The sequence below is a fragment of the Lipophrys pholis genome, assembly GCF_963383615.2.
Source record: "Lipophrys pholis genome assembly, chromosome: 23".
Taxonomy (NCBI): domain Eukaryota; kingdom Metazoa; phylum Chordata; class Actinopteri; order Blenniiformes; family Blenniidae; genus Lipophrys; species Lipophrys pholis.
Genome location: NC_137645.1, coordinates 9,509,169 through 9,528,406, shown reverse-complemented (window position 1 = coordinate 9,528,406; position 19,238 = coordinate 9,509,169). Strand labels below are relative to the sequence as shown.

Sequence of the window (19,238 nt, the reverse complement as noted above, 5' to 3'; positions counted from 1 at the left end):
TAAATGACAAACCACCATTCTACAGATTGAAACAAACCTGACACGAGCTTTCCGAGTCCGCAGAAGCCGGAGATGGAGACTCCGCGAAGCTAAAACTCCATGGATAGAAATCTAGATCTCTACGTCCGCTCGGTTTCCGTCCAGAAGAGAGGAGCGAGTCGCTTTTACAGTGTAGAACTGGTTCTTCGTTAGCCGCCGTGGAAATGTGTGTGTGTCCAGTGCAAACCTACCTAAAGAACAGTTTTGAGATGGATGGATGGATGAAGGAGGAGGAAGAGGAGGACACACACACACACGCACGCGTACACACACACACACACACACACGCACACACAGCTGATATTTAACCTCTTTTCAAGTATTTTCGCGTCTTGTGCTCTCAGACGCCTCCGGCTGGAAATAAATATGAAGGTCAGGATTCCAACGAAAAAGGAGTCCACTGTGTGTGTTCAACACACTGCTCTGAATCCATCCACACCTCCTCCTCCTCCCGTCCCGCGTCCCCGCTGGTGCTATAGGCAGTCCTTGCACAGCGCCACCTGCCCCTTCATGTAGTCGCGGCAGGGGCAGACGCGCCGCAGCGACTGGTGGGCGCCGGCGCAGCTGAACAGCAGCAGGTCGGACTGGAAGATGCAGTGGCGGCGCGTGTCGCTGTAGGCCGGGACCAACGTGTCCGAGCTGGACTCCACCGTCTGGCAGTCCACGCCGAACCTGAGACACACACAAGCACACATCATCGTCGTCGTCTCAAAATGCAACTCTGCTGCCATCTGGTGGCGGTGTAGGCGTGCGCGCGCGGGCGCGAGTGTCCCAAACCTGGCCAGGTCCTTGTCCTTGTTGAGGTGCTGGAAGAAGGACGGCTCGCAGATCAGCTGCTCCTCCTGACACACCTGCTTGCAGGTGCGGCCCGGCTCGGCCAGCTTGACCTGCAGGGCGCTGAGAGGCGGCCACATCACCTGCCCGTGGCAAAAGTCCTGGCGACGCGACACAGAGATGAGTCATTTCTCCCCGGGAGAAGAGGAATCGAACTCTCGCACGGGGCCACTTCTGGCCCGGAAACAATAAACACTATGTTTATGTTGGATGTAATTGAACCACAAAATCAGCTTTTCCCTCAGTTTCCATTTGATGCACTTTTACAAAATCTAATGAAACAAAGTGGTTTGTTTTGATTAGAAATCAAATCTGATGTGTTGTCACGCGAATTAAACTCTGACAGGCCCGTTTTGGGCCGCGGGACGCGTGTTGGACGTCAACGATCGAGATTAAATGCGCCGATTTAAAGCGGACGGGACAGATTTTGAAAATTCCAACACGAAATCTTGTGAAGACCGAAACTTTCCCTCAGTTTTAAAGGCAAAAATACATACAAAATTAATCTCAAAAAGGATGAAATTTAATGCAGTTTTACAAAATCTAATTAAAGAAAGTGGTTTTGTTCTTTTTAGATTTTTTTTTAACGTTTCAAAAAAAAAAAATCACACACATGGGCCATATTAAACCCACCTGGAACTGGAAATCGCGAAAATCTTAAAGAACTGAGCTTAATGCCTGAATCATGACAATATACACACACATGCACACGTCTACAAGATAGATACGCGTCGTCGTTTTCATCATTCAGGACTTTCTCATCACTCCCCTGCATTGCAGTGCATTGTGGGAGCAGTACCTGGTTCTCGATGAACGCGTTGACTCGCTGCAGCATCCCCTCGCAGGTGAACTCGTAGGGCAGGTAGGGCTCGATCTGTGGGAGGATTTCATGTGTGTGTGTGTGAGAAACATTAGCACCGCCGGTCTGCGAAACTCCAACCCCCCCCCCCCCCCCGCCCCAAAAAAAAAACAAGCGCGCCCTTTGTCGTGGCGCTGAGCCCGGCCGGCCGCGGCTCGCGACGGGTCGCCGAGCATATGAGAGTCGGCCGGGCGGGGCTTAGTGAACGGCGGCATTGTTCCGATGGCGCACGACTCAGGGATGGGGGGGGATTACATACGAATATGCAAGGGAGACGGATCGCCATCCTTACCTTCTGGCTCAGGATGGAGCGGAGTGCCCGCTCCACCTCGCCCGGGTTCTCGATGTCCACCGTCCACACGTGGGGCTGGCCGATGTACACCTCGGCGTACGGGTGCTGAGAGGTCAGCTGTGGAGGAGGGAGGGAGGGGCGAGAGAGAGAGAGAGAGAGAGAGAGAGAGAGAGAGAGAGAGAGAGAGAGAGAGAGAGAGAGAGAGGTGTGAGCGAAACAAGCACACCTTTTCTTTTTTTTTTTAACTTTTTTTTGAAAAAGCGACTCACCTCTCTCAAAGTGGGCTTCCCTTTGAAGAAGTCGGTGTTCTTGCTGCTCTTCGGGGGAGTGAACTTGGGGTTGAGGAAGGCACAGCCGTTGGCGATGGCCTCTAAGGGCGCCGGACCCTCGTAGGGGAAGGAGAGACCCACGAATAACTGAGGAGGAGAGGGGGGAAAAAAAGAAAAAGAAAAAGAAAAGTCACATGAGTGTGAGAATGAGGGTGGGGGTGGGAGGTAGGGGTGAGGGTCCCGGCTACAACGCCGGCTCTGTGTGCACACACACACACACACCCACACACACTATCTTTAGCACACAATGCAGCGCTGTACCGTGCAGCCTGCCATGTAAATAACCGGACCTGTGTTCACAACCTGCTGCTCCTGCACAACTTCAGCCAGCAGGTGGCAGCAGACAGCGTCAATTTCACCATGTCTGCCTGCGTGGGTGGGTGGGTGTAACAGTCGACCAGTATTTATAGGGAGCAGGGAGAGGAAGGAGGAAGAAGAGGAGGAAGAGGGGGGGGGAAGAAAGCCGAGTGAATCCAGGCAGAGAGGAGGAGTGAATCCATGAGGCCTGCAGCTCCGGTGGTACCGATTTCAAATCAGTGAGACTGCAGCGTAAGACGCATGTCGGCATGCGTGTGTGCATGCATGCATTTTCTACTCCAATACGTGAAAACAACCTGCGGATTTGAACTTGACCGGTGCCTTAAAAACATTTCGATTGTGATTGATTTCCTTTCCCAGAAGCTGGCGCCGTTATTAAAGGGAGCTGCTGATGAATTTTCTGACCACTAATTAAATGATCAATCAACTACTTACCGCAGACCCTCCATCAATCTCATCAGTTTGCTCAGCTCCGACGGGCATAAACTCGCCGAGATGTGCCGTCCCGTATACTCGACGGCGTGAATTTGAACGCGACGCCGAAGAAACAGAAGCGGGCCGACAAAAGAGGCCGGCCGCCCCGCGGCCGCGCGCGTCGCTTCCAACACGCCGTTTCTGCAGAGTTTAATGACCCAGCCACTTAAATTCGACGGGGCTTGTTTGTGGCGTCGCTACTCCAGGCACCTGCCAGGCCGTGTGTGTGTGTGTGTGTGTGTGTGTGTGTGTGTGTGTGTGTGTGTGTGTGTTTTCCTCCGTTTCAAAAGTGGCGGAAAAGTAGGAAAAGGAGTCAGCGTGTGACGTGGAGAAGGTTTGATCATTGACAGTACATCCCTAGAGCAAAAAAAAAAAATAAAAAAAAAATATATATATATATAGAATGTCAAACTCCTTGACGGAAGCCCCTTGTGTTTTTAAAAAGCGGAGCCCCTCGCGAGGCCAATTAGCTCCGGCAGCGCGCAGGTAACTGTAAATGTGTTGTCTCCGGTAAACTCTCTGTTGGGCGGGATTTAATCGCCTTTAGTCTGGTTCAACAAAAACACAATCCAGGGCAAGTTTTTTTTTTTTGTTTTTTTTTAAAAACGACGGGTCCAAATACAGGCCCCTCACCTTGGTCTCACGCAGCAGGAACTGCAGGTCGCGGCCGCTCAGGATGCCGTGGTTCTTCACGTAGCTCGGGAGGTGCACGGTGCTGGTGCCGTGCACGGTGCCGTGCACCTCCATGTAGCTGTGGATGATGTCCAGGTACTTCTTCTTATCCTGGGAGGGGAAGAGAGAGAGAGAGAGAGAGAGCGAGAGAGAGACATTGAATTAAAAAAAAAAAGAGGATTTTCGGATCATCTTTTTTCCGATGGCGGGCGGATCCCTATCGTCATCTCGTTATCTGGCCGGGTGAACTTTTGTTCAAGCTACCTGGCCGACCATCTGGCCGAGCTAAAAATAGCCCCCGGATGAAAAGGGCACACAATGGCTTCTGTTATTAGAGCTTCACCTGATCGGCGGGGTCCTTGAAATACAAACGGGGGGAAAAAAAACAAAACATGAAAGCCTTTTTCGCCGTTTGGCCTCCGTTGACGAGGCGAGGTCAAAGGTCAAACCCAGGCAACGAACGATAAGTCATCCAATTAAAGCGCATCCTCCAAAAAGGAAACCGCAGAAATTGATGGACGTGATTGGCTGCGGCGAGCCGCAAAGCTCATTGTGGCCCAGAGCGACTCCACTCGGATGTGACTCCGGGACATTTTCTTGTAAGTGTTTGTGTGGCTCCTTCCTCTCGGGGCTTAGATTTCAGGTAGCCGCTCGTCCGGGTCTCTGGAGGCCCGGCTATCAGATGCCTCCAGCCGGCCTGCTGTAACTAAAGCAGCCTGGCGTGTCTGCAGTGTGTGTGTGTGTGTGTGAGATAGAGAGAGAAGAAGAAGAAGAAGAAGAAGAAGCCCTAATTAGAAGGTGAAATCACTATCCTGTAATCTTTTTACCCGGGAGAGCTGAGCTGGGATTCGTGTGCGCGGTTTACAGAAAAAAAAAAAAAAGAAATGAAGGAAGTGCAAACTCTCAAACACAGATCAAAGGAAGCAAGCGAACATGAAAAAAAAAAAGAAAAAATCCATCTGTCTGGAGAGTTTTCAGCACATTGAGGTTGTTTCTCTCTGCTGGATCATTTTCCCGTTATAAATCGTCACCTAAAATAAGACCGTGTTTACAAAACACGGATTAAAAGAAAATACTATATTTGGAGTAAAAGTGAGGAAATGGCACCTAAATCTGACATTTCCTTCAATGGCACATTGTAATTCGAGCGGAAGACTCGCCGTGCAGAGGACATCGGACGGTGGATAGAAGACAAACGAAGAGGACAAAACGTAGTGGAACCGACAACCGAGGAGCTTCCGTCAAACTGAAATGATGTAGGTAATATGCCAGGCCTATAGGGGGCAAAAACTTTTCTCTTTCATTAATGAAACAGTTCCAGCCAAACCAAATCCATGGCAGCGAGCCTCGTACAGGAGCTCCGACAGTCAGAACGTAAGTGCTCTGCCTTGGCGGGGGGGCTGATTGAAGCCGAGAGAGGAGCGGGAGGCGGCGGCGGCGGCGTGTTTTATGACCTTGTAAATCAGGGGGAAATTTGTAAACTGGAGCGCGGAGAGGAAACGGGACAGGCGGCGGCTGCTGTGTGTCAGCAGAGTGGAGGCTTGAGAGACGAGCAGCCGCTGATACACACCTCCAGTCGTACTCCTGCAACCTGGAGTTGCCTCGTCTGCATGCCGACGGGTGGATCGACTCGCGCGAGAAAAAACCCAAAACGTGGAGAAATCACGGACGCCCGTCAGTCACAACACACATTCAGTGAAGCAGGAAATATTCACTTTCCCATGTAACACACCGGCTTCCACATGAAGGAAACTCAAGGTGGCGGGGGATGGGAGGTCATCACTTTGATCTTTTCCCGACGAAAAGATCAAAGTGTGTGAGAGAGTCTTAACACATCAGAAACCTGCCTCTTCTCTACTTCAAGGTTAAAACGTTACAAGTTTGTGGCGAAAAAGGAGGAAAAACTGTTTGAGAAAGAAGATTTACGTCAACACTGAGGCCCCGGTCACGCCAAAACATCGGTTGCATTGTGGGTGTTCGTTTACAAGATAATGGCGGTCGGAGCCACTGAAAATGCAACTTTTTCAAAAACAGCTCTCAAGTTGCGGAGCGTTTTTTCCCCCCAAGAGTTGCGTTTGGAGACGGAGTCGGAGCGTTTTAAAAAATGTTTGCTTAAACGGAGCATATTAAAAAAGTTGCATTTTAGCCTGGTTCCATGAAGACGGGTGTCGGAGCATTTTTAAAAAAGTTGTGTTTCACCCCATTTCCATGGAGACAGAGTTGGGGCATTGAAAAAAAATATTTGCTTAAACGGAGACGCAGCATATTCAAAAAGTTCCGTTTTACCCCGTTTCAATGAAGCTGGGAGTCGGGAGCATTTTCGAAAAGTTGCGTGACCCCCCCCCCCGTTACCTCGGAGACCGAGCATTTTGATAAAGTTGTCTTTCCTCCATTACCGCGGAGATGAAGACGGCGCGTCTTTATAACAATGCCCTTTCCTCGTTTCCATGGAGACGGAGTCACTTAAAACGTTCTTGTGTAAACTCGGGTAAATAAACACACAAATAACCCAACAACCCCAGAACAGATGTGATGTGTGACATCAGCCTTCTCAGGAAAGAGTCCCGCTCTTATTTGGACGTTAAGAAGCTCCTGAAAAATTGACCGAGCGATAAAGTCCATCCTGGCAAAAAGCTGCAATTAGCAACGACTGTGAGCTAATTACAGCGGCTTATTAAAGCAGAAATTAACGTTTTGAGTCGGGGAAGTTTATACATTTAAGTAGGATTTGGGGAATTAATCTCCACAAACCCAAATGCGCCACTTGGTGAAAAGACGCCCGTCATTAAGTCGACTCCTTTTTGTCACAGCTGCTTTATCGAATCAGGTTTCTTTTTCATTTATTGCTCAGCTCAAGCGTTCTCATTCCTCCATTTTTTTTTTTCCCCCCACACCTTCACAATCCAAACGCTGCCCTTTAAATAAATAATGCCTCTTTGGGAGCGATACCCTGCTGGAAACTCGCTTCCTGTCCAGAAGCCTGTAATTGCACGGCGTGTGAAGGATACAGGTGTTTCCATCTCTGAGTGTGTGTGTGTGTGTGTGTGTGTTATTTATTCTTCCTGCAAGGCTTTCCCCCTGCCTGATTAAGCAGCCGCCCTGCGCCTCCTCCTCCTCCTCCTCCTCCTCGCCTCGCGGCCCTCTGGTAGATGACACGGCGTCGGGTCTAATGGGGCTTGACGAAGCATTGAGGTGTGCTAACGATCCCTTCCCCTGGACACTCGCTGCGGTTACGCCGCTACCGCCGCCGCCAAGTACTCACATTAAACACGGATCCGTTTGAAATCACGCCGTGTTCGGATTGGCCCGATTTCAATCACATCTGGGTCGGTCCGATCGCTTCATTCAGGCCCCGTTGGCGCAATTTTTCGAGTGGAAACATCTTTTAATTTTTTTTGTGTTTTCATATCAGAAAACTTTCACGTTTACACGGCATTCTTTTCCGATGTTTACACGGACTCGGAGCGTATTGAAAAAGTTGCGTTTCCCCCCTCTGTTTGAGAGGAGATGGAGTCAGTGCGTTTTCAAAAAGTTGTGTTTCCACCCGTTTCCACAGTGAAGGAGCATTTTTAAAAAGTTCCATTTCTCTAGTTTCTGAGGAGACGGAATGTTTTCAAAAAGTTCAGATTTCCTCGGTTTCCAAGTAGAGTGACTCAAAAAATTGCGTTTCCACTGAGACGGAGCACTTTCAAAAATGTGCATTTCCTTCCGTCTCCACAGAGAAAAAGTTTTGTTTTCTCCCCGTTTCAACTGAGTTGGAGCTTTTTCCACGGAGACCGAGTCAGAGGGTTTTTTCAAAAAGTTGCGTTTCCTCCCGCCACCATGGACACGGAGCAAATTCAAAAACTTGCGCCTTCCCCCCACCCCACAATTCCACGGAGTCTGAGCATCCACCCCCCCCCCCCCCGTTTCGAAGTAGACAAACTCGCAGTGTTTTCAAAAAGTCGTGTTTCCTCCCGCCACCACGGAGACGGCGCAAATCGAAAAAGCTGCGTTTCCACCCCGGTTTCCACGGAGACGGGAGAATGTGTGTGTGTGTGGTGTGTGTGTGTGTGTGGACAGAAAGATGATAATGCTCTTTACATAACATAATGCCAGCACACACACACACATATTTAAGCCTTTAGGTTCTGTTCTATTTAACGCACGCCCATATTTGTAGGTTATATTTACCAAACGGCTCCTCGAAGGTCACGTTTGTCTGCCAGCGTCACCAAACGTCCCCCCCATGTCTAAAGTCTGCTGCTCCTCCGAAAGGTCCCTCATGACGTCTTCCTTAGCCTAACCCCCGCTAACCCCTCCGGATTAAGGAACATGGCTGTGGGACGATGAACAAGCCTCGAAACACGGCCCATCTGGGCCGCACATTTGACAGAACTTCTCCCCCCGATCGACTCAATGAAACAAGAACGTGCGTGGGGGACTTGGCGACTTCTGCCGCGAGGGGAAATGGGACAATAGCCGAGAGTCGACGCGTTCGGAATGGAACCCGAGCGGCTCCTTATCAGTCGGCCCCAAAACGGCCCTTTAATTAAAAGCAGGAGGTAATGAACACGCTCGGGAGTCTGATTAGCCCCCCCCCCCCCCTTCTAGAGCGGCAGCGAATGAAGCGGAGGTCGACCCGGACCGACTCGCCGAGGCTACCCCCTGGATTAAAATACCAGGGCACCTTGGGATTCAGAGCCTCGCACCGCGGATCTGAGACTCAGGCTGTGTAAGTATTGTTAATGAGCCTGTTTGGGGGGGGGGGGGGGGGGGGGGGGGGGGGGTCTCAGCCTATGACCAGCAAGCGCCTCCATCGCCGCGGGATCAGGTGTCGCTTATGATTTCCTCCGTTTCTAAGGAGACGGAGTTGGCGCATTTCACAAAGTTGCATTTTCCCAGTTTCCATGGAGACAAAGTCGGAGCATTTTTGAAAATGTGCACCCCCACCCCACCCCCCCCCCCAAATTCCACAGAGACAAAGTCAGACCTTTTCCAAAAAGTAGTGTTTTCCCCCTGGGGCCAGATCGTTTTCAAAAAGTTGCATTTCCCACATTTGCATGGATACGGAGGGTTTTCACAAAGTTGCGTTTTCCTCTGTTTACATACAGAGATGGAGCCTAAGCCACCCCCCCCACACCCCCCCCCCCCGCCCCTCCCCAAAATTTGCGTTTGCCCTTGTTTCCATGGAGATGAAGTCGTAGCGTTTTGTTTTTTGAAAATGTGCATCCCCCGAATCTACGACTGCGTTACCTTCCAGAAGTTGTCCACCTTGCCGTAGACCAGCGACTGGTTCTGCCTCTTGACGTCGTCGATGTGGCGGATGTCGCTGGCGTTGAGATGCTGCTCCACCACGAAGCCCAGGAAGCTGTTATCCGGCGTGTGAGCTGCGCGGAAAAAAAGAGCAGCGTTGTGGAAAAAATAAATAAATCAATCAATAAAATAAATCGAGTAAAAACACAAAAGGTGCAAACACTTTGCATTCCTTGCAGATCTGGCTGCACAGTGCCGACTGGTTTTTATGAGAAACGGCAGGAGGAGAGGGTCAAGTGAGGCACGGCGAGCTGGCAGCGCCAAACCTCGCCGCCATCTGCCGTGGGAAACAAACGTGGGAAGGGGTTGCTTTTTGGAGCGCGGGCGAAGGAGAGCCATTCTCAATCCGCGTTTTGCATGTTTCGTGGCGGTTGTAAAACTCAGAATAGCAATTGTGGATCCTTTTTGTGGTCGTTTTGCATCCTTTTGTGGTCGTAAATTCAGAATAGCAATTTTGCATCCTTTTGGAGTTGTTTTTAATCTCAGAATAGCAATTTTGGATCCTTTTTGTGGTTGTTTTGCATCCTTTTGTGGTCGTAAATCTCAGAATAACAATTTTGCACCTTTTTGTGATTGTTGTTAATCTCAGAATATCCATTTTGCATCCTTTTGTAGTTGTTTTGCATCTTTTTCAGTTTTTAATCTCAGAAGAGCAATTTTGGATCCTTTTTGTGGTTGTTTTGCATCCTTTTGTGGTCGTAAATCTCAGAATAGCAATTTTGCACCTTTTTGTGGTTGTTGTTAATCTCAGAATATCCATTTTGCATCCTTTTGTAGTTGTTTTGCATCTTTTTCTGTTTTTAATCTCAGAAGAGCAATTTTGGATCCTTTTTGTGGTTGTTTTGCATCCTTTTGTGGTCGTAAATCTCAGAATAGCAATTTTGCACCTTTTTGTGGTTGTTGTTAATCTCAGAATATCCATTTTGCATCCTTTTGTAGTTGTTTTGCATCTTTTTCTGTTTTTAATCTCAGAAGAGCAATTTTGGATCCTTTTTGTGGTTGTTTTGCATCCTTTTGTGGTCGTAAATCTCAGAATAGCAATTTTGCACCTTTTTGTGGTTGTTGTTAATCTCAGAATATCCATTTTGCATCCTTTTGTAGTTGTTTTGCATCTTTTTCTGTTGTTTTTAATCTCAAAAATAGCAATTTTGGATCCTTTTTGTGGTTGTTTTGCATCCTTTTGTGGTTGTAAATCTCAAAATAGCGGTTGTGGATCCTTTTGTGGTTGTTTTGCATCCTTTTGTAGATGTTGTACATATCAGAATAGCATTTCTGCATCCTTTTGCTTTTGATTTGCAAATTTGTTTTGTTTTTTAAATCTCAGAAGAGCAATTTTGGTTTCTTTTGTACCTGAATAACATCTATTTGTGATGCTTTTGTGTGTTTTTGGTGCATTTTTGTTGCTGGAGTCAATTCTGCGTCCATTGTTCTCATATTTCCTTGGAGCAATTTTGCATCTTGTGTCCATTTGTTGTTTAGGATCTCATGGTGTTTTTCACCTTTTCTTGTATCCATATGTTTTTGTGTGTGTGTGTGTGCGTTAGGAGCACAATTGCATCAACTTGTGGTTGTTTTAGATCTTTTGGGGGCAGTCGTAAATGTCAGGCGCGCCATTTTGCATCCTTTTGTGGTGAATCCTTTAGTGAAAGCGGTGGACTTTGGGAGGATGGATTGTGGTTTACGAGCCCCACGGGGAGCTGCTGTGGTCCCCCCCCCCACCCCCCACCCCCACCCCCACCCCTTTAACCACAGATTCATTACTACAGAGGCAAATTGAGGTCAGTCAGTCAGTCGGGGGAGCAGGAACTCACTCCAGCGTGGTCGTTGAGTGAGATCACCGCTCCGAGGCTCCAAACTCGGCTACCTACTCGGATTCAAGCCCCCCCCCCCCTCCCCCCCAAAAAAACAACCCCAAAACAACCTAATAATATCTCACTCAAAGCCAGGGACTGAGTCATGACATTTAACGGGAAGACAGGAGCACAACAATGACTGAGCTTTGACTAATTTCAACAGAAACGAAGCTTTGTGTGTTATTCTCAGGGTGTTGGCTGGAATGCAACATCTGGTCCCGCTCAACCACAAGAAAAAAAAAAAGAAAAAAAAAAAGAAAAAGAAAAGAAAAAGCCAGTATTTGCTGAATCAATCACTGAGCACATATTGACTCGAGATAAATACCTTCAAAGCAAACATAAAAGTGCCACCTGCTAAAGGCCAATGCCGTCACGTTAAGCTCTCGTTGGATATGTTCTTCACTTGGAAGTTAACAGCTCGTGTATCCTGCTTTTGTTCCGTACTTCCCAACAGAAACACAAAAGGGACCTCTGATAGTTGCCTTAGTGGGTGTTTTCTTCCTTTTTGTGGCCGCTTTGGCCAGATTGTGTTGTTCTTTTTTTTGTCTTTTTTAATGTCGCCGTGGTTGTAGTCGTTTCACATCCATTGGCGGTGGTTGTGATTCTCACACATGTGACATGTGGTTGTGTTCGGTTACTCCGTTTAGTGTGGCTGTTGTAGATGTTTTGCACCTTTCACTGCTGTTGTAAATTTCCTCTGATGCAAAACAACTACAAATGGAAGCAAAATTGCTTAATTTCTGGCAGTTGTAAATCTCCCATTAGTCATTTTACATCACTTTGCGATTGTTTTACATTTATTTGTGGTTGTTTTGCGTCGATTTGAGGTTGTTTTGTATGTATTTGTGGTTGTTTTGCATCGCTTTGTGATTGTTTTGCATCGCTTTGTGATTGTTTTGCATCACTTTGAGGTTGTTTTGAATTGTTTTACATTGCTTTGGGATAGTTTTACATTGCTTTGGGATAGTTTTGCATTGCTTTGCGGTTGTTTTGCATTACATATGTTGTTTTGCATCTTTTGTAAACCTATTAACAATATTACATACATTCATAGTTCTCTGTGACTGTTTTGTGTGCATTTTTTGGGCTGTTGTCAGCCTGTTATCACCAGTTTTGCATCTATTTGCTTTTTTTTTTTGCATCTTTGTGTCTGTTGTACATCTGTTATTAGCAACTTTGCATCAATCCGTGGCTGTGTCGTGTTTCGTTGTGCAAACGATACATCTGTTTATGGTTGTTTTGCATCCCCCCCCCCCCACCCTTTTTTTTTCTTCTCTTCCCTTTGTGGTTATTTTCCATCGCTTTGTGCTACACGTGTGTGGGAGTTCACAGGAATGTGGGAGTTCGCCGTTGTGAAGCCATCAGCGGATCTGTGCTTGGCTTGTCGTGGAGAGCCAATCGGATGAAGCCGTACCGACAGATATAAATAAACCGCCGGCTACAGTCGCTTTCAGCAAGTATGAGAGTAGGAGCTTCGTGAAAGTCCATTAGCCCACTTATTTCAATGACGGCCACACGTATGACAGCACACTCGCGAAAGTGGAGAAGGGAGAGTGTCGGAGGAGGTCCCATGTATGAGGAGGAGGAGGTGGAGGAGGCGCCGGGCTGAAGGATGTAAACAGGACAGCCTGTTAATTAGAGCTCGGCCCCCTTGATGCGTTTGGAAACAGATGCCGCTAACTCCCACAAGTGCCGCCACTCAAAGTGTCAACTCAACTTGCCACGCGGCTTCATTCGCTATTAGCGAACAAACAAGCCCGGGAGGACGGAGGCGCCGCCGGAGGAGCAGCTGCCGCGGCGTTCCGTGACAGGACTCGCCGATAACACGGGGGGGGGGGGCAAATTTGCTTTGTCGGGAATTCTCCACTTAATCAACAAGGACAGGGAGTCAATATTGGTACAACCTGACTGACTAAGAGACCAAGGGGGCCCCAGGCGCGGCGTCTTCACCATCGCTGTGGTGTTACCGCGCCAATTTGGAGTCCCTTCGCGGTTAATTTGGCAGCCTACATGTTTGGTGTTTATTTGTGGCTGTTTTGATTCCATGTTTAGTAGTATTTTTTTGGATTTTTACACTATTTGAGGATTTATCGCTATTTTGCATCCCTCTGTCGGTGCTTTGTGTCTCATTGTGGCCATTTTGCATCTCTTTTGATTGTTCCACACATCTATCTGTGGCCATTGGTATGGTTTTGATCTTTTTGGTGTGGTCTTATAGCTCTGTTGTTTTTTTCCATATTTTTTCATGGTTGTTTTGCATCCCCAATGGGACTGTTGTACACCTATTTGTAGCTCCTTCATATGTCTTTGTTGCTGTCTTGCATTCCCTTGCTGTTGTTTTGTATCTCTCTCCAGCTGCTTTATAATTTTTGGGGAGCTTTCATACATCTGTTTTTCCCCCATTATTTTGCATCCCCTTTGCAGTTTTAATTATAATTTTTTTTTTTAATTCTATATAGTTTTGCATCTCATTGTGGCCATTTTTCATCTCTTTGCTTGGTTTTTACTTCAGTGCGGTTGTGTTTCATATCTTTGTCAATATGCTTCTCACATATTTGCGGTTGTTTTACATCTCTTTGTGTCCGTTTTGCGTCCCTTTGCAGCTCTTTGTGGCCACCTTTCATGGATTTGTGATCACGTTGACGCTTCCTTTGGTACCTCGGCTGACAAAACTGTGCAGCCTCTGAATGAGAGCTCGAGCCAGACTATACATCATCAGGGAACAGCACTTTAGAATTCTGCTGGGAGTTTGGACAGTTCTCTAAGACGTCCACATTGTCAACTTCCTACTTGTACGGCAGCGATGTAATAAAAGTGTCCCGGCAGCGCTCCCGAGACGCCTCTATTATGCTAATCCTCCGCAATCAATCAAAGCCGGCGCGCGAGACGTGAAAACAAGGTATGAACACAGCGAGGGGCGCTCGGTTACAGCGAAAGTAAATCCCCGAACGTCAACCCTCGCTGCCGCGACGAATTAAGAGATCCTCGAGTGTCTCGTTACGAAGAATTCCGTAACTCCCGTTTGGATATGGAATAAGTCGCGAGGCAGCTTCAAAGGTTGTTTTTTTTTTTTTTCTCCTGCATGATCACAGCGTCTCTCCGCAGTAGATCTGAGTGCCGGAGGAACTTGACCAACACAAGCTGTGTACTTGTAGAAAAACCCGCCGCCGCTGTTCCAACTTTGAAATAGATTAACGGGGTCAATTTGGCAGCGTCTTGTCTTATTGACCGAGGGCTCCCAGTGATTGATGGCGCGCTGCCTAATCGGAACAAATGCCCCAGTCCAGAAAAAAAATCGGACCACCGTTACATCTGCATACAACATGTTAAAAATGTTGTCAACGTCGCCTAAGAGGAAAAAAAAAGAAGCAGAACCTTCATTGTGTTTGTTTTAGGGGTCAGTTTACACAACAACTTTTGGAAAAATGGCTTCTGAGCTCAGGGGCCTTGTGGCCTTTATGACCAAAAGAGACACTTTCGCAAGAAGAAGAAGAAGGGAAACAGTTATCAGGGACGTAAAAACGGCTGATAAGAGAGAGAGGGAGACAATATCGATATATAACCAGCAGATGGCAGTAAAGCAACTTCATGGACGCAAACGGCCCGTTAAACCCAAAAGAAAAAGAAAACGAAGATGTGACAGTTTTTGAAAATCAGTGTGCTTTACAAGGAAGCGGGGCGCTGTTTTATTTGTATAAGGACATTGCTTTAAAAAAACCCACTGGCATCGCAAGGCTGTCCTGAAATGCAAAAAATGCGATGCATTTTCAGGTGCGGTGCAAACGAGGCCTTCGTTTGTTGGGATGTTATTTAAAAGCCATTCCATACATATTTGACTTGGCAGGCGGCCGTGGCGTTGATAGGACACCGTCGGGTGTGTCAATAATGTGAAAAACAACATAGCGTGTTGATGAACTGGAGCTGGCGGTTCACGTAACTCACCGAGGGCGGAGGGAGGGGGGGGGGGGGGGGGGCGCACGTTGGGTCTGCGCTTTTCTAAATCACAATGCACTCGTTTCAACCGCCGATATCATCTAACCCGGCGTTTCGTTCGAAGGCCCGCGGAGCGCGATGAGAAAGACATACCGCCCTCAGCCACACAATAGCCCCCATTCAGGTGCGGTGGCATTCTGGATCGCCCCGGGGCTTCGCCGGGATTTGGAGAGGTAACATTTCACTTTCTCTTCGCCATGAGGAAAAGGTCAACACCCGGGGTGGGGGGTGGGGGGTGCGGGGTGGGGGGCTTTCCCTTCCACCGCTCACCAGCCTGACTCCAGTTTCAAAGCGACGTCCATGAAAACTCTCCGTCCTGACCTCTGACCCCGCGGAACCGAGGGGGAAACATAACTTTTGGAGAGCGCTCCGTTTCCATGGCAACAAGGGAAAACTACTGTTTGAGGTCAAATCAGCTCGGTTCAGGCCCTGATCTTCTGGCGTGTCACGACGCCTCTCAAGATTGGTTCCCAGAGCCCCCCCCCCCCCCAAAAAAAAGTCTTTTACTTCCACCGCCCCTCCGCCTGACCTCCCCGTCCGACACTCACGAGCTGCGCGAGTCCCCCTTGCAGGCACTTACGGAACATGGTGTTGAACTGCTGCGGGTTGAGGTTCCACTTCCCCCACGGCGTCTTGTGGCCCTTGGACTGCGCGTAGTGGGCGTGGTTGAACTCCGGCTCCGTCCCGAACGAGTCCAGCACCCGCAGCATGCACCTGCAGCCAGAGGGGGGGGGGGGGGGGACTTATTATTATACTTATTATTATAAAGACTTATTCGCGGCAGATCTGCCAGAATCTGCAGTGTCTGGTGTTTTTTGTTTTTTTTTTAAAACCGGATACCTCGAGAAAACTCAAGTCAGCTGTGTGAGTCACACGGCAAAGCAGGGAGAGATGTGTCAAAACAAAGTTCCTGGCACGGGAGGAAGTGGCGGACTCGAAATAGAAAAAGGGAAAAGATGGTTAAAAAAATGATGAAATCGAGTTGAGTTTCGTTTCTGCATGAGGCCTCGGCGAACATATAAAGTGGCACATTGTCTGCAGGTGAAGCAGCACTACGGATGTGAGACACAGAAGTTGCAGCTGTGGAGGGACATGTTTTGTAATAGGATAGTTGAATAAATGTCAACTTTTTTTTTTTCAAGCAGCATTAAATATTTAGAGTTCTCGCTATTTATGTGTTATAATACTATTATTTACTGCTCTGGCCCCAAATTCCACGTTTTCAAGTAAAAACGCAAAAAAGATTTTTTTTTGGGGGGGCATCCGCTTACAAGGCAACTTTTTGAAAATGCTCCGACTCCATCTCTGTCGAAAATGGGTGAGAACGCAACTTTTTGAAAGCGCTCCGTTTCCGTAGAAACGAGGGCAAATGAAAACTTTGTGGAAAAAGCCAAGTTTTCATGCGGGTGGACAACTTGTTGAAAATGCGCGGAAATCGGCGGAAGCAAACTTTTTGAAAAACGCTTTCTGCGGAAACGAAGGAAAACTCAACAGTTGGTGGAAACAATGGAAGATGAAACTTTTTTCCAACATGCTCAGTTTCCATGGAAACCAGGAAAAAAAAAAAAAAAACAACCCGGCAACTTTCTGGAAAACGTCTCACGGAAACGATGCGTTTTTCTTTTGTGTGAAAGGGGGCCCATATCGCACGTACGAGGCGAAATCAGTCCGGACCGGTTCCGGCCCCGATATTCTGGACTGTTGCGAATCCTCTCAAGATCGGTCCCCGGAGTCGAAAAGCATTTTGCTGCACGGAGGCGTCGCGGGACCAACGAGGCCCCCAGAAGCGACGAGATGCCAAGAGGAGTAGCGAGACCAGATCGGGTGACGGGAGTGGGAAACGATACAAGCGGCATCTGGACTGTACAGTATGCCGGAGGCGTGAGGATCCGGGCCCCCTCTCAGCCAGCGGATGCAGTGGAAAGGTGTTGTGTCGCGGGCAAACAAAACCTGGTGACAGGCGGGAGGAACCAGCGGGGCCATTAGCGCCCCCCCCCCCCATCCCCCGCTCTCTATTCAGACTTATTGTTCCCCGCTCTTTTCCTGCCACCCGCAGCTGATGGGAGCGTTTTCAAAGCGGGGTCGGGAAGGTGTAATCGGCCGAGCACTCCGGAGGGAGAATGGACTCCGCCGCCGGCGGCATTGTGTACGACGGACACTCGGCGGGGGGGGGGGGGGGGGGGGGGGGGGGGGGGGGGGGCGAGAGGGAAACGGCGGGAACGTACGGGCAGAAAATAGACTCATTGTCCCAAACAAGTTGCCGGACTGAACCTCCATCTGATCCTCTAAACACTTTCGAAAAAAAAAAAGAAAGAAGTACTGACTGGTAGTGGACCCACGACGGCCCCAGCGTCTTCTTGAACTGCGTGAGGCCCACGATGTCGATGTAGATGAGCTCCACCACCTTGTCGCCCTGCGTGGGGCAGCTGGACTTGTTCCCCATCACCTTACGCATGATCCTGCGGAGACCCGACGAGAGAGAACGTTAAGACATTTCAACAAATAACTCTTCAACCAAACCGGTCAATCGTTCAGCGGGCGACGTCGGCCGTTGCACCGATTTTCTCTTTCGTTCAGCCAATGTGCTTTTGACTAATCAGAGGCTCTTATTTTTTAGTTTCTCTGTCATCAGACAGATTTAATCCGCCTGTAACAGAGGCCAACATACGTTGATATACTAATGAGAGTTTCAATCAGGTTCAAGCAAAGGCAAACAATAGGCAAGATATTAATAAAGATTTTTTTTTTCCATCAGGCTCAAGCAAAGGCAAAAGAAAAACATTAAAAGCCTGTTTTAACCAGATTCATATAAACAAAATAAAAAAAATACCAATGACGTAGTCGTACTCAGGCAAAGACGGAGGCAGGCGGGCATGCTCTCGAAAACAATGCTAATTATTTGGTTGTGCTGAAACGGGGTTTTGCGATTTTACATTTTTTATTTATTTATTTGTTTTTAACAATGCACACACACCAAAAAAAAAAAAAAACACCGCAAAAATATGGATTCGTTTCCCAGCGTCACTCCGAGTCGACGTGTTCCTGATTTTAGAGACATTCCAGATGACAAGGAAGCAGAACTCGTGCCGAACTGTTTAATATGGGATTTTTTAAGTCAAAAACTAACTCCTTAAGCTTCTAATTTGAGAAGTTGAACCAGCATCATCTGGTTTCGTAGATGAATAGATTTGTGTATCGTCTGCATAGTCTATGGACCTGATAATATTCCCTACAGGAAGCGTGGATAATGTGAAACGCATAGGTCCTAACACAGAACCTTGTGGAACTCCAGGCTTAATGTATATATGTATATACGTATATATCGCCCTGAACACTGAAACGATGATAAAGATCTAAAAAGACGTGAAGGTGTGTGTCGGGCTACTCACTCCTTGAGCTCGGCAAGGGAGGCGGAGATGCGGACGTCGTGGCCCAGCAGGTAGAGCGTCGTGATCAGGTCGCTCCACTGCACCAGCTCGCCCAGCGGACCGCCGCTGAAGGCGTTCTCGGCGATCTTGAAGCCCGACTCCTTGGTCAGCAGGCCCAGGTGAACCAGGATCTGGGATGCGGGGGGGGAGCGAGGGTTTCAGCTTTGTCTGGCCAAGCAATGGATTGCTTCGTTTGAAGCGACCGGCGACTTTTCGAGGATTAACACGCGAGGATTTATAGCCGCAAGAGATTAGCGGCCGACGGGGGCGGGAAAAAAAATAAAAAATTTAAAAAGTGGAAAAATGCTCTTTGTTTGATTACAGACTGAACCGAGAACCTAAAGATGAAGTACAGGTGGAGACGCTGCCTTGCATCAGCACCGGGGTATCGCGGGAACGCACGTGTGAATTATTCACGAGGCCGAGGGAAAGTGTGGCTCTGCATCATTCAGTTGCCGGGAGCAGCAGCAGCTGGGACACAATGGAAGGAGCGTGTCGTTGGGGAAAGGGAGGCGTCGACGCGCGCGGAGGAGGAGGCGGTACTTTTTTGAAAACTACTCCAAAGGTAGATCTCTTTCAAACCGCTCCGACAAGTGGAAACCGGGGGGGGAAATGTAACTTTTTGAAAGTGCCCGGTCTCCATGGAAACGTGGCCAAAAAACGATTTTTTTTGAAAACAGATCCCAAGTCGGAACTTTTTTTTTTTTTGAAAAATGTTCCCACAACGTCGCCGTGGAAATGTGAGAAAACAATGCTCCATCTTTGTGGAAACGGGGGTAAACGCAACTTTTTCTAATGCGCCGTCTCCATAGGCATTTTGGGAAAGTGAAACTTTTCAAAATCAGATCTTTT

At 48.2% G+C, this 19,238-nt stretch overlaps 1 protein-coding gene across 1 annotated transcript in view; it reads right to left on the bottom strand.

The window, feature by feature from the left end:
• Positions 1-380: 380 nt before the first annotated feature.
• Positions 381-19,238, bottom strand: part of mgat5 (alpha-1,6-mannosylglycoprotein 6-beta-N-acetylglucosaminyltransferase) — a 45,321-nt gene continuing 26,463 nt past the window's right edge. Inside the window, exons 8-17 of the mRNA XM_080492812.1 lie at positions 18,348-18,517; positions 17,283-17,417; positions 15,539-15,672; positions 9,053-9,186; positions 3,779-3,928; positions 2,294-2,440; positions 2,025-2,141; positions 1,673-1,747; positions 817-974; positions 381-711 (exon numbers count right to left, since the gene is read on the bottom strand). Coding sequence (XP_080348938.1) covers positions 513-711; positions 817-974; positions 1,673-1,747; positions 2,025-2,141; positions 2,294-2,440; positions 3,779-3,928; positions 9,053-9,186; positions 15,539-15,672; positions 17,283-17,417; positions 18,348-18,517 — 1,419 coding nt within the window. The 3' untranslated portion in view covers positions 381-512. The remainder of the gene's footprint in view (positions 712-816; positions 975-1,672; positions 1,748-2,024; positions 2,142-2,293; positions 2,441-3,778; positions 3,929-9,052; positions 9,187-15,538; positions 15,673-17,282; positions 17,418-18,347; positions 18,518-19,238) is intronic.